This window comes from Dermacentor andersoni, chromosome 3, assembly GCF_023375885.2.
Source record: "Dermacentor andersoni chromosome 3, qqDerAnde1_hic_scaffold, whole genome shotgun sequence".
Lineage (NCBI taxonomy): Eukaryota > Metazoa > Arthropoda > Arachnida > Ixodida > Ixodidae > Dermacentor > Dermacentor andersoni.
This window is the reverse complement of record NC_092816.1, coordinates 144,521,896-144,545,934: the sequence shown is the minus strand read 5'-3', so window position 1 is coordinate 144,545,934 and position 24,039 is coordinate 144,521,896. Positions and strand designations below refer to the sequence as shown.

At 46.3% G+C, this 24,039-nt stretch overlaps 1 protein-coding gene and 1 long non-coding RNA gene across 2 annotated transcripts in view; one reads left to right on the top strand and one right to left on the bottom strand.

The window, feature by feature from the left end:
- The window catches only part of LOC126525104 (techylectin-5A-like), a 31,952-nt gene extending 8,693 nt beyond the window's left edge, over positions 1-23,259 (bottom strand). Inside the window, exons 1-3 of the mRNA XM_050173165.3 lie at positions 23,154-23,259; positions 19,024-19,181; positions 10,626-10,768 (exon numbers count right to left, since the gene is read on the bottom strand). Coding sequence (XP_050029122.2) covers positions 10,626-10,768; positions 19,024-19,162 — 282 coding nt within the window. The 5' untranslated portion in view covers positions 19,163-19,181; positions 23,154-23,259. The remainder of the gene's footprint in view (positions 1-10,625; positions 10,769-19,023; positions 19,182-23,153) is intronic.
- LOC140216783 (uncharacterized) lies at positions 6-14,428 on the top strand. Its single transcript, XR_011893474.1, has 3 exons — positions 6-3,705; positions 6,895-7,125; positions 14,321-14,428. It is a non-coding gene; the product is annotated as an uncharacterized lncRNA (long non-coding RNA).
- Positions 23,260-24,039: the final 780 nt, after the last annotated feature.

Below are 24,039 nucleotides of genomic sequence, written 5' to 3'. Positions count from 1 at the left end.
GAAAAAGCCATCATGTAAGCATAAATATACGAAAGCTTGTCCTACTGCCTTCACTTTTACGATAGCGATATGGGCCAAAGTCGGCGCAGAAGGTTGAAATCTTTTTTGAGCAATAAGGTGCCATACCTGAAAAGAAGCTGGCTACAAAAACCTCATTGTTATATGGTATAATAACATGCAGCCGTGAGATGCTGATAGAAGAACATCGCAAGTATTTAGAAATATAAGATCTCTAAGCAGATCGATTGTCGTCTTTGGAATAAAGAACACAGTATTTGCTAAATAAGTGTAGTGGGTCCTGGCTGTGTTAATGGACCAAGAATAGCAGATTGCGACGAACAAAAGCAAGGTTAGGTCGGCTCTAGATTAAGTTAAGAATACAAAACTTCTTTAAGAAAAAGATCAGCCATATTGAAATAATAACAAGACACTGGTGGTGTAATTTAAAGGCAGCTTATAAAGCGACGATATATTTCGCTACACTCCCGTGTTTGGCCTGGCTGTTGCTACTGCTCCTGCTGCTGGGTAGGTCGCTACCTCAGCGGACAAATTATGCTGCATTTACGTGGAAAGTTCATTTGCGACGATGCAAATACCCGGAACGGAATTATCAGCCTATGCATGCTGACGAAGTCTTGCCAATAAGCATACGTCTGTCCTGCTAAATTATTAATCGTTCAATCAATACATCAATTGATCAATCAATCACTTAACGTGCCCAGAAACAACACTGTTGTCTGAGTCCTCATGTGCAGAAAGAAATTGCGGTAAAACACATCTCATGATGACTATCGGCGGTAATGCGTTAGCGTTGGATTAATATAGTTGCACAACGTAGTACTGCTGTTGAAAGGAGTTATATGTACGAGGCCTGTACTGCAGCCGTACTCCTCTGTGGTACTTCTCTAAGAACAGCCCACGCCACCTATCACTGCCGCCACGAAGCCTGCGCATGCCATCCGAAACGCATGGCGCACCGTTGCGTGCGAACGCTAACGAACACGTCATGCGGCAACAAGGCTCCGCTATCACTCTTATTCCAGGATACGCTGCGCCACCTAGTGGCCACCTTTTCCTCCGAGATTTAAAGCGTAGCACGCCGGAGCCTACGAACGCTGAGAATTGTTCCCTCACTTGCCGCACACTCAGTGATCAAAGTTGGCGAGGAGTTCATCGAAGAGTGTCCCATATCTGTGGGCGAACGTGCGAAAGTGTCGGGTTTCTGCCCTTGCGGGACTATTTGACGTGGTTTCGATTCTGCTCAGCATCGGGGAAATTTAGGGGATATTTTTCGTCATTCTAGACCTGCCGATGCCAGCTGGCACATACTTAGTTATCAATCAAAGTTGGCATGAAATACGTTCTTTGAAGAGCGGCACACACCTACTGAGCACATAACCAGTGATTGAAGTTTGCATTGAAAAGGTTAATTGATGTCCAGCACGAACCAAGTGGCATATACCGAGTGCTCCAATTTCACCCAGTCCATGAATCTGCAGTGATCCATGTCGGTATGAAAGAGGTCCGTTGAAGAGCGGCACGTATGTACACACAAGCACATACTGACAACCATGTTGGTCCGATAGTTGGTTCTGAACCCTGTTACCTCAGAACAACAGTGCGGTGCTTTCGACCTTTAGACCTCGGATTACCCAGTGACTCCGGTAGGCGCGAAAAAGTTAGATACAAACATAAACAAATACATAGGTAGCCCCCGGAAAGTGCGTGAAATACCCAAACAATGCTAAAGCAAATTAAACTATGGCGCATCCCATCTCACCATGAATATCGACGGTAATTCGTTCGCATTGAATCAATATAGCGATCCTTTCTATTCCAACCGATGAAACGAGTTATGTATGAGGAGAGCACTGGAGCGTGTCTCCGTTTTAACGCTTTCGTAAGAATACTCGGCGCCATTTGAAGCCGCCGCTGCAAAGCCTCTGCATGGTCTCCTAAATGCATGGCCTGCCGACGCGTGTTAACGGTGAGAAAGGCGTCATGCGGCAAACAGGCTCCTCGCTCGCACTTCTTTCTGAACAAGCAGTGCCATGTTGTGACACTGCCGAGAAGTCCGCGAGTAGCATCTGAGACGAGAAGCGTGATGCGCTGGTGCCTATGAACGCTGTGAATTGTTCCTTTCATTGCCGCACAATACCTAGCACATACTCAAAGACTTAAGTTGGCGAGGCATCCATTGAAGAGCGGAACAAACCCTACTGCATCCATGGCGCAGCTCGCTAGAGCGTTCGCGTGGAAGGCGGTCATCTAAAAGCCAACATGCCCAGCGGATTTCTGGCGCGGCCTGCTAATACGTCGGCTTGCTGTGCTTGAGGAACCTTTGTAATGGCGGTACTTATGCCTTTAGCAACGGAGGAATTTAAGGGATTTCTTTCGTCATTATGGAGAAGCATATATCCAGTAGGCCATGTCTAGTTACACAAACACTGACATTCCCAACCTCCTTTTTCTTTCGTGCCCTTGCTTTTTCACTGCGCAATATTTTCCGTCTTTCATTTCGGATACCATTGCTCCCAATGGTGCGTAGGAAGCCACAATCTCTTCCGGCTAACGTCCCTGCCTTTGCCACTCTGTTTATCTCTCCCTCTCTCTAGTTATGCAAGTTCGCTTGAAATAAGTTCATTGGAGATCTGGAGAGACCAAGTGGTACATACCCAGTAGGCCAAGTCGGCGTAAAAGAGTTTCCCCGAACGGCAATACCTACTTTTACGCCGCAAATCCGCCGTGCACATTCCTTGGTGATCTCCACGAGACAGCCCTTACATCAGCGCCGCCCAGATGGGGACGGGGTCTGGCACCGACTGTGACGCGAAAACAAAGACGCTCACTTCATGGCAACAACAACAGCCAACCTCCCTGGAAGCGGTAACGATCGCGAAGACCAGCGTTCTGACCCGGACAAGCAGACCCTAATGCAGAACCCACCAATTGATGCAAGGCACCAATGTCAAGGACTTCTATCGGAATTGCGTCGAAAGCGGCGTCCCAAATTGCCATGCCTGTGCCTTAAAGTGGGACAATCGCACAGCATTGGAGGAGGAGTCCGGTGGAATGGTGAAATACAGTGGGCGGGATTTCCCGAATGTTGCGACGATTATGATTGGCCGGGACGCATGCATATGATTCCCGGGTCTACGTGAAGTCAGCTACGGAAGACGACTGTTTTAAGAGCCGATACTTTTGGTGAAGTGAGTAGGTCCTGATGTGTGTTCACATGTGTAAGCGCAGACATTTAAAGGGCTCCCAAATGTGGTAGGCTCTTACACCTGGCGACAACTTTTGTGGCAGTGCAGCCAAGGCTACGGAGCCGAGTCGCATCTGTTTTGCTACGCCCCTGCATGTAGTTCCCTATTGAAATAATATTTGTGCGATGCAGGGTAAATAAAAATGTTACGGTAACTTGCTCTTTCTTAATACAAGATATTAACTTAATAACCAAGAAAAACGTTGCCGTGTCGGAGAAATTTGTTCCACGCTACTTCATGCTTTGCGGATTTCGGGCGTCCGTATCTCTTTTTCCAGCACCTTTGAACGAATAATGTGTCCCTGGGTGGCAGCACGTCAACGTCACCTGCCGACGCACGTCCAAAGCGTTCCGTGGTCCGAGCCGACGCGCATCTGTGGCTAGGTTTGTCGAAGGAAAACCTGTCCACGCCCAGGCCAAGAAAATCTTGTACAGCATAGGTGAGTTTTATCACCCGTAAACCTGAACCTTTATTTGTTTGGTAAAATGATTTTTTTTTCATAGATGCAAAATACGCGAACTGCATTTGACTGTAACTGTTGGCATAAAAAGTGGTAGAGCCCAAGCTTTCGCTCCTCACAGAAGCTCTGCATGCACAACAGCAAGCATTATTGCCAGACCACTCGATGCGTTGTTTACCTTCGCGGTACAGACGTTAAGGTTAGATTTGAGAGGGACGGCATTTTTTGTGACCACATGTTGTGATGCTCGTATTGGTCAGGTCGGATCTCATGGTCGCAGACGAGTGTTACGCCCCCAATCCGCCATGCACGTTCTTTGAGTGCTACCCACGAAGGAGGCCTATCATCAGCGCCCATCCCAGACGGGGACGGGGTCCGACGCTGACTGTGATGCACCAGAAAAGGAGCTCACACAGAGGCGACAACAACCGCCACCCTCCGCGGAAGCTGTAACGACCATGAAGGGCAGTCGTCTGTCGCTTCCAAGCTCACCGTCATGGAGATCCCACTAATTGATGAAAGGGGCCAAAGTCGACGACTTCTGAGGGAACTGCGCTGGCATCGAATTCCGTAATTGCCACGTGGTTGCCTCGTAGGCGGCGGAGATCGTGAAACATTGTAGATGAAGTCCACCGGAACGGTGCAACTCCGTGAGCAGGATGTCGCGAATGGTTCCTCGAGTATGATTGGCCGAGACGCAGTCATGTGATTCCCTTGTCCGTGCGTAGTCACCCATGGAAGACGACTGTTATAATTGTAGACACAGTTGGTGGAGTGACTGTGTCCTCACGTGTGCTAAAGACATTTATTGTGCTCCTACATGGAGTGGGCTTTAATATCTGCAGTCAGTGTAGATACGTAAAACGCACCTTTCTCTTTCATTCCCACTCCCGATGTACTCATGCCTTTGCCTGGAGGATTCCCGGCCTAAAAGGCACTCCGAGTCTCTAAACCACCCAGTGCCGCGTCTACTGTGAACCATGTCAGCATGACAGAGGTTCTTTAAAGAGCGGCACATATGTACACATTGCCGCCTACTCAGTGATCCAAGTTGGTCAAATGATTGGTTTCAAACCCTGTTACCTCATCACAGCAGCTCGTTAAATTAGCTATTCGACAACTGACTACCAGTGACTTGGTAGCCGAGGAAACGGTTAGATACAAATATACAAACGTAGATACAAACGTAGTTAGACACATAGATACATAGGCCTCTGAAAGTGCAAAATCACGCTAAGAATGCTAGCGCATCAAACGCCAAAACGTAACAAGTAGGAAAGTAAGACCTCTAAACCAAAAGCTTTGGGGTAAAAAAGGTTGATGAAAAAGAAAAATAACAAGGAACTTGATAAACAGCTACTCGATAAGCCACAATATAGCAAGAATACTTACAAGTCGAGGACAGGCGCATAGATACAGAAGAGAGAAACTTTGAGAAGATAGGAGGAGGAGTGCAGCTGGAAAGAATGCTCAAAAGGATGTGCTAAATTTCGAACGGAAAGAAGACACCAAGGGTGCGATCTTGTACGCGTTCCAAAATAGAACGGAGGCGGTTCGTTCCACCGAGCCAAATACGATTCGTCAATTTGAACCGTGCCGAACGCCATGACGTCAATTGTGACGTGATATCTGCTGTCAATCATTCCGTGTCGTCTGCTATCGGACGAACGGAACGGAACATACCGCCTATTTCGTGACGTAAAGAACGGGCCGCCTCCGTTCTATTTTGGAACGCGTACAAGATCGCACCCCAAGTTTCAAAATATACTCGTGGGTTGACCACACAAGAACAGCACATAAAACGGAAGTGCTGAAAACAGCAACAGTTGTTCTGGCAGTACAGATGCCAAAGATAATGGGCGTTGCTCCATCGGCAACCCCGATAACAAGGGGGAGGCGGCAGGTGTAACGACTTTCTTCAGGAGGCAACGAAGATGGTTGCTCATTACCGTGACATAGGCTCCAGTATCAACAAGTGCTGAGACATGTGCACCGTCAATTTCCGCATCGACTATATTGCGTCTAGTTGGCAGGGTGAGAAGCTTTGGCAGAGACGTCGACAATGCAGCGTCATCTCCGGGAGCTGCATCCTATATTTTTGCAGAGGCACGCGCCCAGGTAGGAAATACGGCGACAGGCGACGGGTCTGGGATTACCTGAACGATGGGCGACGACTTTGCAGCGAACGGGAATGGTGACTGCTTGGCGACAGTGAACGACGGTACCATGCGGTCGTATCGTCAGTGGCTCGGCATGCGGCTAGAAATAGCGAAACCTGTTGTCTAGACGAGGCGTTTTCGAGAACGGCATCGAGAACCAGGGGCTGCGAATGTAGCGGACGACATGACCAATGGGGTGACAACTGAAGCAAATAGGTCGGTCATCCATTGTTCGCCACTCTGCTATGTTGCGAGAACGTCGAGAGACGCATTGATTTTGGGTATGCACGAGCGAAAGACGTTTGGTCGGGCGGGGAAAGGCCACCGTCAAAACAGATTGAAAGCCGACATTGGTGAGTTCTTGTCGCAAAATAGCCTAAACAAGGGAAACTATAGGAGCGCGTGTATCGTTGACAGGTGGGTACAGAGCCGCAATACACATGGGTTGAAGCTCACGGTTCACAATATTCGTCAGCTGCACTAATGGCTGCTAATGCTGCCAGGCAGGAGAAACCTGTGGGTTTTCACAAGACGATGTTGCAGCCGTACGTATTGGAAGCGGTGTAAATGACGGTTAGATACGACGGCCTTTCACCTGCTCGAAACGGTTTTACTCCATGATAACGTCATTAACCGAAGTAGTTTTTATAAATCAGTAGATTGAAGGCTTCATCAACGATTCCTTTTAAAACATGGCCGACTTTGTCATACTCGGGCATTTCAGCGTAGGCATTACCGCAGAGTGCCAGCACGTCTTATGTATAGGCGAGGTAACTCGGTGGATGTCTGAACAAATGATGCCAACTTTTTCTTGGCGTTGAGCTTCCAACCTAACGGTTTTCCGAGCAGATCCCGCAGCTTCTGCTTGCAGGTCTCCAAGTCACGTAGTTCTGCTTAGTTATTCTGAAACCACACTTGCACTGTTCCCGCCAGGTGAAAAAAAAATATGTTTGCGAGCATCAGTGGCATCCCATTTGTTGTGGCTACTGATCCGCTCATACATCTGCAGGTACTCGTCGACCTCAGCATCATTGCTGCCGCAGAAGTTTCCCGGATTACTCGGATGCGTGAGTACGAGAGTCGATGCAGTCGACGCAGTCGACGGAGCCGTTGCTGAACCAGGCACCGTCTCCTGCGACATTGGTGAAGAACCGAATTGGCGGACACTGCGAAGCTCCGTTCTGAGTCGTCACCCCCCAACTCCACGAAATTTGACTAAAAGGAAGTCCGATGCGCAAACGTATGTACAACTATTTAAGTAAGAAAAAGCTAGTGGCAAACGCGCCGGCTGGTAAAAAGGTCACAGTTCCCTTCGACGGTCCACCACTTCCTCTTTGTCTCCCTCTTGAGCTGCATGGTCCAGTCCAATCGCACCATAACAATATGTAGATGTAGAAAATGACTCTACGGACTTCATATTATGGTGAAGCGAGTGTCTGCTCAGAGACACAGGAACGTGAAAGGGTCTATATTTCTTGGTAGTCATATGCGAAACTCCTGAAGAAACAAAAGGTAGTAGATCAGAACATGCAATGATATCACGACTGAGCTTGTATAAACAAAGCAGGTTGGTACGGCTCCGTCTCCAGCTACGCGACGGAAGCGTAGGATAATTATTCAAACTTGAAAAGTGGTAGTAGCTTGTTGTCAGCAAGCGATGTTTATGTTGACACGCGCGTACATTTTATTCATTTTTCGGTGATCGTTTTTACTGGGCGTACTAACAGCTGTTTTCGCTCAGCGCGAGGTTTACGCGCATACGTCGCAACTGTCTGGAATGTTGTCGACGATTCTACCTATTCTTGCTGTTGTCGGACGTGCAGTGTGTAATCAGCGCGCATTCGCGATGCGAATAGCAGTGTACATTCTAGAAGGGGCTCGAGGAGCCGCGATTACGTTCGAGTTTAGCATGACTCATTTGTAAAAAGCCGGCGCGCTGGACCCGCGGATCAGATTTCGACGATCGCCTACTGCACTCCCCATTGATATAGTTGTGTTGGGAGTATGCCTGGTTTTTTGGATACAAGTTCGCTCAATCAAGACTTAGATTTATGAAAAACTGTTTTGGTGAATACCTGGCTCACCGTTACTACAATCCAACGTTGTGTACGGTACACACGAACTTTTTCTGTGTATGCTCAAATAGCATGGTACTGGAATTGCTTGTGCTATTCCGTAGAACTGATGCGCAATTTTGTATGATGGGGCTAGTAACATGGTAAGAAAGTTTGTTCTCACGTATCCTTATCAACAAGATCGCCAGCACCGTCGCAGCTACGGCCCCGATTAAGAAGCTGTATGGGAGCGAACCTTCATTCTCGCGAGTGGCCCGACTGATTCGGCGTAACCGCGGAGATCGGAGGATTGGTTTGGGAAATCGAAGTGGCGTGAGCGTGCATCGGGACTCAGCTGAAGAATGCCCTCCGCAGGGGACGATCTGCACGCCAACATGCACGGCAAGTAGTCCTACACGACGTACGAACTCGCCGTCGTTTTCGGCGGTGAGTTACAAGCAGTCCGATGCTTCCCTAGTTCGTAATCTCGACGAGCCCGCCGCAGATGACCCCACATGTTTCTAGCTGCTTTCAGGGGAACTTTTCGACCGAATATGTCTTTTTTACGTAGTTCAAAGTTTTATTTCGGTGTTCCTCGCGTATCCTTCTCTCTGTATGTTGTGTTAAAGTAGTGTTCATCGAGTGTATTACCCAGTTTTACTCCTGACAAGCTAGCTAGATTTTTTATGGTTGGAGGGACCATAAAGAAAATTTTCCACAGATTGTAACGAAACTCTTATTATTACTCCCTAATTCAAGTTTTGAGTGCAGCTATTAGATTTCCGAATTCGCTATGTATTGTGGCTGGGAATCAGGGCCCGTATTCAAAAAACGTTCTCACGCTAAAAGCGTTTGTGCCACAAAATGGTGATGTAAGACATATTATTAGCGACGGCGACCAGCAAATGAAAAAAAGCACTTCCGAAGGAAAAATTATAGGGTCTCAATATTTCTTTTAAGACGTGAACGGCAAAAGCCTACTCTTCTTGCTCTTATCATTCGCCTCAATATCTTGGCCTGCTCTCTCTTTCTTCTTTCTTTTAGTTATTACTGTTCGCTACTAAACATTTTTAGTCATTTGTAATCAATTGTGGTCATTACAAGCCGCCGTTAGACATGTTGGTCATATCCTGGTCATCAGTAGTCATTACAAGTCATTTCAGTCATTATTAGTCATTACTGGTCATTACTGAGCATGTTTAGTAATTTCTAAACATTTGTGCTCGTTACAAGTTCTCCCTAGACCTAATGGTCATTTAACAGTTATTACTAGTCATTACTGCTCACTAGTAACCCTTTTTAGTTTTCTGTAATCAATTGTGGTGATAACAAGCAGCCGTTAGATATATTGGGCATTTCCTAGTGATTAGTAGTCATTATTAACCTCTACCAATCTCCTTTATAGCGTTATCATTCACTAACTGTCGCTATCAATCACTTTTCATGTGTTATTCTGTCTTCAATGGCAGGATGATGTGTTGGCGGACACTCCTGCGGTCAGATTCTGCTGACAGAAACTTCACCATCAGAATAAAAAGGCTTTTGCCTTTAAAACTTTATGAATTGGCCCCGTGATTCTGAACGACAGGGTGCTCCTTGCGGCGACGCTGAGCTTCTGCTCGGGGAGCTCCTTTAGCAGCAGTGGCAGATGAAGCATTCGCACCAGTTGCGACGCTCATTGTTCAGGATCAAAGCGTGAGCACCGGACCCCGTAGCTCCCGCTGAGCGCCTTCCCTAGGGGCGGCGACGGCGAAAGCGAAATAGTGCATGCGCAATGGCTGCTAAGCCTACGCCAGCGTTTGCTTCTGCGCTGGCTGCATGCCTGGTCGCCGCCGACACTCCGGTTACCTCCTCACCCTTTCGTCACAGCGTCACCCGCATTCCGCCTCATGGTGCCATTGCACCCTCCTCTTTGCTATCTTTCTCCCACATCGTCCCTTACACGGCTTCTTTCATCCCCCGCGGCGCGCCATTTCCCTCACAAATTTCGCTATACTAGTTCTCTCGGTTACACGTGATGCCGACGCGGTAACCATTTTAGAAAGGGAAGGTATGCTAGAGCGGAACGCACAATTGTCAATAAATAGATTAACATAATTTTATGATCTTTTCATAAAACAAGCTCACTCAGATGTATACAATGAAGACGTTTTATGTGCGATGAATTTAGGTTTTCGCTTATTACCTTAGCGGGGCCTTCCATGGCAAATGCCATAGTGATGCCTGAGGCACCACCACTAAGTCCAGTTCGGGGAAATTATTTCGAACAAGCACATGCAAGAAAGTGTTAGGCTCGACAGGTTATATAGAACCTTAAACAGTAGCGTAGATTACAAAATTGCGCAGTTTTAATTCTGGTGCAGCAGCTGCACGTGCGGATTTTATGTACACAGCGTTGCGACGAACAGCGGCCTATTTCAATCTTTAACGGGGCCATATTGCACAAAAACGCCTGTAAGACAGCAGTACGTCGCTTAGGTGGCCTTAATTAAAGCTGTGGAATACATATGCACTCCTAGGATAACAACACGTAACCTGGACGGTGTTCGACTTCATACACACTAGAAGCGATAATTTTTGATTCGCTAAAGCGGCTTTAAGAATTCATCGAACTGTAAACTCGCTTGTGCAAATGGAACATCACACTTCATCACAGCATATTGTGCAGACCATAAAATGTCCTTACTGTCCAACCTCCGCCGTCAGTGTCCATGTCGCAGTATACATTCTGTCCTGAAGGGCCAGTGGCCTCATGGAACACGGTGTACACACCGCTTGTGTTTTGGCCGTTGTGAAGGAGGTCTGCGCAGTGCCGAGGGTGGAAGGAATCTGGAAGAATAAAATAACGTCAAGATAGTGTCTGTAGGTATATGATATTATTTGTATACCTCTGCTTGTTCGCTAATACGCCATTGACGTAGCACTCGTTTCACATCACGGTATGGGCTGACACCCTCGCTTATGTAGGGCCAACGTCATCGTGCTCGTGTTATTGCCATTTCATGAACGTCAAGGACCTAGTTACCACAGCTTACCATCTATAAATGGCGCTTCTTATTCGCCGACCACCTTCGCTTAACTAAAATGTATGACTACAAGAACGGATGGTATCTTATTAACAGTTTAGAGGAAGGACTTTTTTGTAAACGCTGGCCCAGATTCTTACCAAGTTTTCTTGATGCCTTCACATCTCATGCTCACCTACGGATTGATGACAGTCGTCCGCAATACGCAATGCTACACCATTTTTTTTTTCAGACGGCCGTAAGAGGTAGCGCACATTGTATCGTGTATAGCATGCTGGCATCGCAGTAGAAGCCGGGCCTGCTTAAAAAAAACATCGCCCACGCACCTCCTACAAATGGTAAACCAGCGAAGCGGGAAAATGCTGCCCCGACGTTTATCGCTGGGTTTATTCCGACGGTTTGTTGAACTATTTCTCTATTATTGGTTACGTCTCTGTGTCTCTCAAAGAGTTTACGCAAATGTGTGGCTTGTGTTTATCAGAGTGTTTATTTGAAATGCCACACATTGGGCTTTGCAAATTCGCCTTCATGGAGTGGTGCAATGAGTGGTTCATTCTGTTAATCCAGCGAGTTCATCAAGGCTTTTCTGAAATATGTGACACATTTGTGCTTCCTAATGCATCATTCATAGTGTTTATGACTGAGCCGTGCACTGTAGTTACCAAATGAGACACCGGGTCCGCACATTTCATTAACTTAAAGACAGGGACACATTTTGGAACCTATTTCGAAGACCGAGAGACACAGCTGCGCGTGTGCTCTGCTGCGAGAGAGAAAGGACGTTACTATTGGCGCAGATAATGGTGCGCCGCCGCTGCTGCCGGAAGGTTTCTGTGGTCGGACCACGAGTGTTTCGCCTAGGCATATACAGATTCCCTTTAAATGTACTTCATTAACTGTGCCGTCATGGTGTTGTCTTCACCATGACACGCTGGGGGTTTGACCACAGAAACCCCTCCGGCGGAAGCTGTGGCGCGCCATTGGCTGCACTGATAGTGGCGTCGTTTCTCCCTCTCCTACTTTGTAATGGTAAGGCCACGCATCATTCGTTCTCCCGAGGAGCAGCTGGCCTGCGAACAACAGCGCCGAGAGCAGGAGCGGGAGAGTTCTCGCTGGCGTCGTGCCGACGCCTCTGCAGAAGACTGGGCTCGCAATGCGGAGCACAAGCGGCAAAGTCAGGCCGAGGATCAGGCGGTTCGGGTCCGCGACGTAGAGCAGCGACAACGTCGACTTCATCATAAAAACCGGGGCCGCACATTTCAACCTCGCTGGTTTGCCATGTGCACGGAGTGCATGGGCGGTGTTTTAGCTTGTGTTTCAACTCAACGAGAACTTTGTCCGTCAGTCATGTGAGAGGAATGTTATGGCCCATACCGCCCCCCCCCCCCCCTAACCCATGGCTCATGCCCCCACAGTAGGCTTTCTCTGATCGGACCTTGAGTGTTTCGCCTAGGCAATAGCAGCTTCGATGTAAATCATGCCGCTGATAGTAAAATCCACTGACTGCCGAGACACTCATGCACGTGTGAAATCAGTCACATACGTGGTGCCAGAAGTGGCCAGCCCCCGTTGCCGACCACGGGTACAGCCATGACAAAGATTCGGCCAGCAGGGTGATAACGTTTTGGTGAAAACGCGCCTGACAAGTGACGGAAGTTGAAGCATTGAATGCAGCTTTACTTCATCGCAACAGGGCCAAAGGAACCACAAAAGCAACTCAGTAAGGCTCCGAAAGCAGCCATCTTTCTTCACCTCGCCGGGCAAGAGGCCATCGTTTTACGTATTGACCAGCGATAAAGACAATCCCAACTACGACAAACTGGTGGAAGCTTTCGAGGTATATTGTTCATCGCAAACCATCAAAACATATTCGAGGTACGTGTTATGCCGCAGAATGCAAGCTGATGGAGAGTCATTGGAAAAGTTCTTCGTGGACCTACAGTTGAAAACAAAGGAGCTGTATTTTGGCAGACTGCGAGGCTGTGTGTTGCGGGATCAAGGAGTTGGCGGAACTACAAGCAAGAAAGTTCGAGAAAAAACTTTTAGCCTAGAAGGATTCAGTCGTTGAGACAACCGTAGAGGGAACAAAAGCAGAATAAGTTGGTCTTGCGCGAAGTAGAACGTGGGGCGAGGAAAAATAGGGTTAATCCGGTAAAGCACGTCAACGAAAAGCAGCAAGACAGATACCAAGTACACAGCAGATGTGGCTACTGTGTCGGAGGTCACAATTCTAGACCATGCTGAGCTTTTGCTAAAACTGGTGCTGAATGCAACAAGCTAAACCATTTTGCTGTTTGCTACAGAAGGAAACAACCAAGGGCTGAAAACGCAGCACAGCGAAGCGACGTTGTGCAAGGCAGCATTAACAATATTTAGACTTTCTGGAAATATTTGCGGCTGGTAGCCTCAGCATCGATAAGTGAAGGCGTGGTTGACTTGTTATAACTCGCAGACTTGGCGGTGCCGTAAAGTTATAGTGGATGCGGGTGCTGAAGCGAACTTTCAGTATTTCACTATTCACTTTGGAGGCATTGACTGCCCGACAGCGTTCCCTGGCCACAGTAGCTATTCTTCGCAGTTACGAAAGAAACAAAATTAAGTACATATGAAAGATCCGCCTCTATGTTTAAGTAGGGTTCCAGAGCCGTGCGGTGGATTTTTTCGTCCTGAGAAAAAAAGAAACAGGCCACACTGCAGCTTGAAGGGGGTGAAAGGTTCGGTTTGATGAGTATTAAGCAAGGATTTGACGTGTAAGGATAAAGCAATCTGTGTAATCGCTAACTGCCGGAATTTAAAGGCATGACAGTGTTTTTAAAGCTGTGTTGTGGAGGAGGAAGAAAAGTACACAAAGGTCAGGATGGATGCCGAACTTTCAACTAGCATTTACATAAAATGGCCGGCTATATTGAAGCACTGTGCATCAGGCATACATTATCATGCAAAGAATCGCTCAAATCAATCGATCCACCTGTCCAGATGCCTGCAAAGAAACGACTTTTTCTTTTCTCATGCTCCGCCACGGAAGGACGTCTGATACACTTAACGCCTGATTTCCTTATATAATACACTTTCACTATTTCACGGTCTGTCTGTTTTCTATTTGCTTATGAAAAGTGTGTTAGAGCGTGTTCTCAGGTATTGACAAGCTGCAACGGAAGTACAGAGTGACCTTGGAAAGACGGTATCCGCCGAGTAGCAGAGCCGGCAAGACGTGTTTCCCTCGTTTGAGTACCTCCACTTAAACAAGAAATAGACCGCCTGAAAGCATCAGCCATTATCACGAAAGCTCGATAACTGTCTGACTGGGTGATCCTACTTGTAAGTGTAAGTATAACGGGAAGTTTTGTATTTGCAGGGAACCCAGGAACATGAATCAAGAGATAAAGAGGGAGCATTATCAACTTCCCCTCCATGAAGAGATTGAGACCAAGCTGGCATTCGAGACTTATTTCAATAAACTGAATGGAAATAGCGGCTTTCATGAAATCCCGCTAGATACAGAAACCTACAGTTACAGATACAGATACAAATACCGATACACAAACTGCATGTTCATAAGCCAATTAGGACGTTAGGGGTTTTTAAGGCTACAAATTAGGAATGGTTTTGGCGCCGGAAGTGCTTCGCAGGACGATGATATACATACTTAAAAGCTTATCCACCATGCGGGCTTGTGTGTATCAGATCATTATCCGGCGAGTCACGTGGGAAACGCATCCGGACAGGCTGTGTACACTTCCAACACTGCCGGTGCCTCTGGCCTAACGCTTAACTGGGATAAATGCATGCTACAGTAATGCCTTAAATGGAGTACATGATTGACCAAACAAGAACCTAGTGGGTACAATAAACGAAAGAGTACAATAAAACCAAACAAGAACCTAGTGAGACAATTAGCAATATGCCCCAAAACTTCCGCGGAAAAAAAACGTGCAAGGATAATTGGGTGTTGTGAGCTAATTTTCGAAGTGGCTCCCAGATCTGGCTGATCGAACAAAAAATCTGTGTGCCTTGCGGCGACAATATGCCATTTTCGAAAGTACATCAATACACGACAGAGAACGGGCCCTTCGGCGCGAAATGCTTATGCAAGCACACGTTCAAGGAGTATGTTTTGTTTATCTTCATAAAAGTGTTGAATGGGACTAAATGTTCCATTGGAAAACGAATTATTCTCTATGTATATTTGAACCAAGGCATCAGGAGTTATCTGAATCAAAAAAAATTTCTGTACCCTTTCATATGATTAACGACTGTGTATATAGAGTGGCCCCGCTAATCTTAGCCAATATGTTCATCCAAATACAAAATTTTTAAACACGACACAAGATACTAGCTAAGACATGTTTTCTTCGGTTGTCACACCTCTGACGACCCAACACAGTTGGTTTTGTGTTTGTATTTTGCGCACTCTTTTTAACTATTTTTTTTTCGTTCAGCAGCTTGGCTAACGTTGTTCGGACACACGATACAGTCGACTGTACATTCATATTGAAGCGCTGCCGAGGCGGCCGCATGGGCAAGCTACAAGGCAGCAATCGATGCCCACTTCCGCGTTTGTGAGGGATAAACAATTTTATATTGTGGTTCAACAATTGATTTTGGGAAGGTGGGTAGAAGGATCCTGGGGCAATGAGGCCCGCCACATAATATTGAAAAACATAAAGAATCATTGCGGAGGTCTGCAATCCAATTGGGAGAGATTAGAAGTCTTCTTTCGTGGGGAGCCGTCATGTTTATTCTAAAAAACAGTACCATAACTTTCGTAAGAAATTGTGAAGGCGAATTCAGGCCCGTCAGGATTTTCACGGCGCTGAAGCATGCAGTATCGGCTTCGCTGTAATCGGAAACAATAAAGTGATTTCACCAAGTATGAATATCCTTGTTTACACCAAAAATATCTCTTTAAAAAAAATCTACGTGCGTAGCAATCGTGGCGTTTACACAAATATGCTCCAAATATAGGCACACATACTAGAAGAAGAATAAACAAAAATTTCTTACATAACTTTTCTGTTAGAACATGGGGAGTTTCTCATATGGCAAGTTTGAAGGTGGCCACTTATGAAGGCACCAATATCTTTTTAGACGTTGAAAAGTGCCCGCAATTCAAGATTTTTTTTTATCCTATTTCCAAACCTAATAGGTGCATAATAGCAACCGGCAAAGTTCCTCTGCACAGTGAACATACTTTACCGAGGAACTCACGTACGAAAACAGCACGTTCCCAATGCTCATAGGCTTTATATCACAAAATTTACTTTATTAAAAAAATCAAATATTCCGTGTAATATACACGTATGGGGGGTGTCCTGCGAGCACTAATGAAGCTGTTTAATGAAAAAAAATAACAGTATAAAGTACACATTGCAAATTGCGGTCTTACGACCTGCAGTGTTCGACTGCCGCATCGCAAGTGACGGAACACCGTAGGTTTTATAACTGCATGTCTTACCGTGTTTCTTCTTTAACGATTTATAGCAGCTTGGCTATCGTTAGTAGGCGCTTACAGTATCTGATGCTATTTGCACATCGTGCCAAATTCTAGCGTTGCTTAGCTTGGAGTCTGTTAAAATTACGTTGTTTTGTGCAGCCTAAAGTCTGCGACTACTACAAGCTTAGATTCAAGGAAGGTTGGTCTACAGATTCAAGTATTACTAGTCCTTTCATTGTGGTCAGTAAAAAGCATGAAGAAACTGCACTTACAATGAAAGAGAAATCTACAAAGAATACTTGGTGTGGTGACTAAGCAATAGATTTGAACGCATTATGGTGTCTTGCGTGGCTTTACATTCATTGCTTATTCGGACAGAATCTTCGGCTTGCATGTAGTGTAGCGCAATGTCGTTACATGGCTTCACGGCAACCGGAGCGGCTGCATGGCTTGTCATCCTCCCCCTACCCTGCAAACCCACCATTCCGTTTTATATTCCACCATTCAGACTTAGTAAATGTAGTGCGCATTTTGCATAGCTGTAGTAGAGAAAACAACCTTCGAGCTTTCTGGCCTTGAAGCCGTATCTGAATGCGGAAGGCCAGCGCTGAGCAAGCGTGTGTAATATCGAGCAACAGAGTGAGCAAAAGAGTAAGACACGACACATTTTACGGTCAACGTCGCTTTGTTGCGGATCTTATCTCTGTTCCTCCGGTTGCTTTTGTTTTCGTAAGTAGCCCAGTAGAGTGTTTTTAAAGTGATCACCTAAAAATCATAGCAACGCTAAGCCAAGCATGTGCGTCACGTCTCACGTGATGCAGCTGGCGTCATGACGTATCGCGCCACGCATACAAGTGCCTGAAAGATAATGCCACCTTACGCTGTTCCGTCAGCACTTATCTGCTTCACGCTATTCTCCTCATCCGCCCATTCAGCTGCCTCGGCGCAGACGTCGACCGCAGCCGGCTACGTGCAGCGGAGAAAGCAAAGGCTCTTGTGGCCACCACAGCACCGTCACCGCTCAACGGGCGGCAGCCCTTCAGCGGGCTGAACACTCGGGCGGTACGTGACCCCCTCCCGCCTAGTGACGCAACTGGTGTGGCGAGTGCATTGTTTCTCCGCTTGCTTGCCCTGTCTTGCAGGTGCTCATCGTTATCAAGGCGTCTCGATAGCACTCAGAAGGTTCGCTGGATACGGAACTTGAACTATGCGTTGTTGCCAATTCGATAGCGAGGCAGGCGTGACTTATATTGCATGCATGACGACAAAGATGTTGCTCCAATTTGGTATATTTGTGACCAACAGCGATTTCTGTGCAATGTGCGGTGACGTGTGTGGAAATGCCGATCCCATTGGAGACGTGCGCATACATTTTACAAGCGCCGATGCTGCTTCATTGTAAAATTTGGGCTGCTTTTGTTGCCGGGTAAAACCTCTCCCAATAACAAGTGTGAAAATCGATTCATTTTTTCTAGGAATACTTCTGCTTTTATACCAACGCACCATGGCAAAAAGAGAAGCAGAGTTACGGTAATGTACTTTAAGCGAAGTTTTGTTGAAGTGTCTAGTATAATTTCTATGCTCAGGGACACACAGCGCCTGGTCTTGGGCATAGTATTTGGCACCTACGCGTATGACGTGCATCTGGCTATGCAACTCTTTTAAACCTTTGCCTAACTGCACACTAAACATCACATGGTCACATTGTAGGCCACGTGGATGAAGCGATAGAACGCCGGCTATTGCGAGGTTTTGTGCATGATGAAGGAAGCATTGCGAGCAGAGATGCGTGGCACATAGTTGTAATAAAGTTAGGGACAGTACAGGCTTAATTCTTCAGCATCACGGATTAACGCGCGGTCAAACATGCCCACCACCCAGCGACGAGCCCTTTGTCCTTGCTTTGCAAATATTTCGTGGCCTCTAAAAGTGTTGCGTGAATTTCCTTTATCGTGCCGTGGCCTACGTGGGATCCCACCCACCACCACTCTTCCTACAATTCCACGTGTACTCGACGAGACACCCATGTTTAACCCATGTGAACAGGCAAAGACGCAATGTCCGCACTTGAGGGAGTGTAATGTGATAGCCCTATCACGATTATCAGAATCGTAATGTAACAAGGAAAAGCTCGCGTTAAGGACCACATTGAACATTTTAAATGACCAATTGGAAATTTGGGGAACGTTAGTATTCCAAAACGATGACCAGGGAAGCACGAACTGGAAAAACCTAAAACGAAGCATAATAAGCAAGCACACAAACGCTTGTGTGCGTCTGTGTGGGTGGGTGCGCGCGTGTGCTCGTGTGTTCAGTTCACGCTTCCTTAGTCGTCCATGAAAAGACACTCGCTGCACTGGTATGGATCGCTGAACGAAGCCCAAGCTTGGATTACGCAGCCTCCAGGACTGACCCAACTTTGACTGCAACTACTCGGCGAGCGGCTGAGTTTTGAGTATATTTTCTACGGTATCGCTGCGTTTTACTCGGCATTAAATTGATTGGCGGATAGACAGGTGACGATTGTGGCAGGGAAGGAGAGCAGATGCGCAGGTAAAATAAGTTGAGCTTTAACATTTTCAGTTGTATCAGGGACACGCAAATAAGCGATATATGCAGGTTACCTTGAAGAGCGTTGAACTCCTCCGTTAGCTGCCGTATACGCTCTTGAACGCTTCTGTACGAAGCTTGGGCCCGGGGCACCGACAGCACACCGCTCGTTGCCGAAGCGACCATGCACAGAATGGCGATTGCACGCTTCATAATGTCCGGCCGGCTGTACCTGCATTTTTTCAGAAGGAGGTAATTTTGTTGGACCAGGCTAAGGTTACCTAATAAAAACAATTAATGTTGCCTTCGGATATTTCACCTGCATCACGCCGCAGGGCTGCCTTGATTATGTGCATCGCTTGTGCAGTGCACCACAGGAGTACTGCCAGCTTACATGTCTAAAGTTGTTAACTAATGAAAGGCCTGATTTTTCCGCTCACGGAAAATGTAATTTTAACTTGTTACTACACTGTTACTCTCGAATTTTTTTAAAGGGTGAAAATATTTACTTGCTTTTATGTATGCTAATGGCGAAGGCTATATTGTCGGCCAGTTTAGGGTGAGGTATTACTGAAAAACAATATTACCAAGAGACTTAAATTCTGGGTAATCAGCATTACTTATTTCCTCAACATTGCACCGACAGTTCAGTCTGATTAAACAATTACGGGTTAGTTTCAGCTTATTTCATCATGAACAGCATTAGGATGTGGAATATCGCTTTTTACCTACACTTCGGCATGGCATAGTTCTTTAATCGTAATTATGAGGACTAACCGGGCGATATAAGTGGGGACGCGAAGAAAAAAGAAACATTGTGAACGGATTCCCTATGCAATTTTATATATGTGAAGCTTTCGTAGTTTTTGACAATGGTCTATCGAAACACAGTATATGGTATGTACAATATGGAAGCCTCTCTATTTAGAAAATAAGTGCTCTGGTGTGACCACACCACATTGCTATGAGAGTTGCGCAGAGAATTTACTCAGCTACTGCGGTGGGTCTTCCAGGGCGAGAGGAAGTTTCATCCAGCAATAAAGCGTGTTCAATCGCAAGACACTCGACTTTGTATAAACGTGCCGCAGCACCAAAGTACCATGAGAGACAGGCAGCAAATTTCAGCGATCAACGCGCCAAGTTACTTCTGTTTTCATCCACAGGTAATGCACGTGATCACTTTTAATGCATAAAATTCTTGTGCGAGTTGACCCACTTCTTTACAGTGTGTGTGTGTGTTTGTGTGCGCGCGCGCGCGAATCAGAAGAAAGCGAACACATGAGCCCAAATTTAATTACGCATGTCATAAAACCCCGCAAAGACACAGTGGACCACATCGAGGAATTTCTCGTACTTTACTGAATGATTTAAAGAAGTGATAAATACAGTAAATGAAAGTGGATGAAGAAACAAATGGCAGCAGGTGGGATACGAGCCCCGTCTTCGCATTAAGCGTGCGATGCTCTTACTAATTGAACTAACGCCGCCCCTTTTTCCCATCCACTTTCAGTGGTAAATATGTTTTACTACTAGAACTAACCCTGAAGTGTTACCAGTCCCACCACTCTCATACCTTGGCGGCGGATGTGCAACATCCTTACAGCCGCAGGCGTCACGAGTGCATGATCTATTTGGTCGATGGCAACTGATCAAGAAATCCACGCATGATACCTAAAAGCATCGGTGTTGCCGGATTCGGGATCGTCATAATGCAATGAACGAGAAGAAAGGGAACCAAGGGGCCTGGTATTTACTAAGAATACCATAGGAAGCACACAAACGAAGACACCAAGGACAACATGCACATTTTACTTCTACTTACTAATTGAGTTAAAGAAATGATAAATTATTTGAAACTAGAGAAGAAGAGCAACGAGAGAATTTTCGTTATTCGCTACCATATGGAGCCAACAGACAATGAAGCCAAGGAAAGCACGGGGAAGTTGCCTGTGGTAGGAACGCAAGAAAGAAAAGAGAAAATGAAAATGAAAGTGGACAAAAGGGGCGACTTAACACCGGTGGGAGCCGATCTCAAAGGCATTGCATGTGTCTTGCACCACCGATTGCGCTTCGGCGACAGCTATCAATCCGTCCACTAACATGGGTTTATGTCTACTAGATGTAGTCCTGGGAGTGTTAGGCAGCGTTACTCAGAGGCATGTGGTGCGGATGACCTCATCTTTCACCGGTGGCGTCACGTAGCACTTGAACTTAGGAGAGCAGGCACGTGGATAAGAAAACCTTCGCGTGTTACCTAATGACATCAAGGCTGCCAGATTCGAGACACTCGCTATGAAAAATGAGAGGAGAAGGGGCACCGACTGCCTTATGTTTTGTTGTAGCAAAACATGAGCGTGAAGCGAAGCGAGGAAACGCATCGGCGGAAATTAGCTGTGGTTGAAACTGAAATTTACAAAATATTGACGAAAAGAGCAATGAAAGTGCACTAAAAGGAAACTTTCGCACGCGCAGCGCGGACCCACACCGCCGCAATATATATATATATATATACATATATGTAGCGTCCCTGTTGTTGGAATTGTCGAAAAATTCGTCTTCCTGCGGTGATCTGCTCTTCTCTTGTTTTAATAGCTGGTAACGCGACCGCCAAGAAGCGGCGTTGGTTCCAGGTTAGTGTCCCGGACTTGGACGAATTTTTCCTCAAGTTCAAAACTTTATTTATGAAAAGGCTGCATGGGTGTCCTTTATAGCTTCCTGCTACATTCGGATGGACGATAATTATCCCTCTGAAGAGCGAAGCTACTCCGAAAAAAGCTTTGTCACAAATGAAGCTTTACGAGTTAACAGAAATTCGTGTTGCTTGTGACAACCTTATTGTGTTGTAATCCCCCGTGGTTGCGAGGTGGCTATGGCGTCGGCCTTATCAGCACGAGGGGGCGGCATCGAATGGCGGCCACGGGGGCCGAATTTTGATCGGGACGAAATGCGAAAAGACCGTGTACTTAGATTAAGGTGCACATTGAAAAACGCAGGTGCTCCAAATTATTTCGGAGTTCCCCACTACGGCGTGCTTTATAATGAGATCGTGGTTTTGGAACGCAAAATCTCAATAATTTAGTAACTTTAATTTGGTGGGTTCTACATTATACATTCAGGCAGCCACAATGTTTTTTTCCCGAAGCTATCTCTATGTAATGAATTTACGGTGAATTACGTCGATAGCTTGTGAGTGCAATGGGTCAGGATACCCACGCTGTAAGGCCAAAGCAGAAGTAGCTCATACTTTTTAAACTTGAAGGAATAGCTCTTTAATGTTCTCAAAGAAACGCTTGGCCTGTGAGCGTCAGCGTTGCACGGATAACAAAAGATTGCAACGGAGCAAGAAATAAGAACTAGAGCCCGTATTCACAAAAGCAATGCCTACGCTATAAATGTTTGTAAAAGACGCCAGCCAATCATGATGACATAGTATTAGCAAAGGCGGCTGGCCAATGCGAAGCAACACATGTCATCGGAAAGCTTTGTGAATGAGGGCCTAGTTTATTGAGCAGGCTTTCGATGTACAGGCAAGCCAATAGGTGCAACATATCATGTATATAAAGATTGTGTTGCACATAGCGGTACATGAATACCATGGCCCGCATTCACAAAGCGTTATTACGCGTGAAGCGTTCCTGCCAGTCAATAGTGATGTTAGGGCGTATTATTAGCGAAGGCAATTAACCAATGAAAAACAGCACTTACGAACAAGCAGCTTTGTTAATTCAGGCCTAGAAAAAGATTGCCAAAATTCGAAACAGGGAAATTGAAAAGGGAAGGCAGGTACATCAAGCAGAAATGTGTCTGGTTGGCTACTTTACGCTGGTTAATGGCGAAAATGGGGTAGAAAATGGGAGGAATCCTACGTTCGACTCTCTTCGTGGCGGCACATTTGGGAAAAGAGCCTGAGATAATTCACGTTAAAATCACCGTGAGTCAGGAAAAAAGTGACCGAGAAGACTTGAAAGCCGTGCATACATTAAAAAGAGCAGGAAGGCCTGCCGGTAGTGGCTTGCGATACTAAAATCTGAAGGCCACTGCAGTACATACGTGGCTGATTTACACGAAAAGCCTTTTTTTTTTCGCTTGTGTATAGCGATTTCGCTACGAAACGTGCTGCAGAGGTTTCACAAAATTCATATAAGAGCGAGAGGCATGCGATTAAGGAAAGCGAAATAGAGATAAAATTGCGCGAGGCACTTACTGCAGTTAGAGATGACACTGACGAGCCAGCACGTCGCAGGGATACTGTAGCCCGGTAAACTGGTACAAGCTATGCAATGAGAAATGACCGGCTTTTATTACAGAGCGGCCGATGTATTTCTCCCGGAAGCTCAATGTCTGGTTTTCTCAGGAGCACCTGATAGACCTAGCTGGTAATCACTTGAGATAAAAGACGCTTCATTTGTATAGCGCGAAGGATATGAATACTACGTCTACCATGAAATGCGTGTTGCCACGTACCATGAAAGCAACGATAGGATTGCACCGATTTACTTCCAGGTAAGTTAAAATTGCTCCATAGTCTTCCTTATCTATAGTATCGAAAGACAAAGCAGATGATTTGTTATCGCTGCTTGCTGCGAGATGAAGGGCAAAAACTTGGACTGTATTCTGCGAAAATTACTTCCGGCGATTCTATCGCCTCAGCGATACTCACATTGGGTAAATAAAGCGACTGCTTAATCTTGACGTCATCGAAGCATTGCCAACGCGCCCTTTCGAACGCGTGGAAAACCAGCAGAGTACGCGCCGTGGGAGTGCATAGCGGCTCCGGTGTGCTGATTTCGAGTGTATAGGTCTCCGTATGAATTCTGCACACTGACTTGGGCTGACCACCACCGCTTTAGGTAAAATAACGTGAAAAGAATGTTCGAAGTGCCGTAATTTGTTATGCAAGTGCGCTGCCACTCACGGGGTTGCGAAACACATTTTGATGATATTTTAAAGCGATTCACTTTGTGTTTGAGTCTGTGTCAGTCTCCGTGCAGCGCCCAAGCAACATAGTGTAAAGGTGGCTTCTCCCTTTTCAAATGGGTTGAGCTGAGCACAGACGAATGCAATTGCTGAACTTACTGTGCGAGTTTATT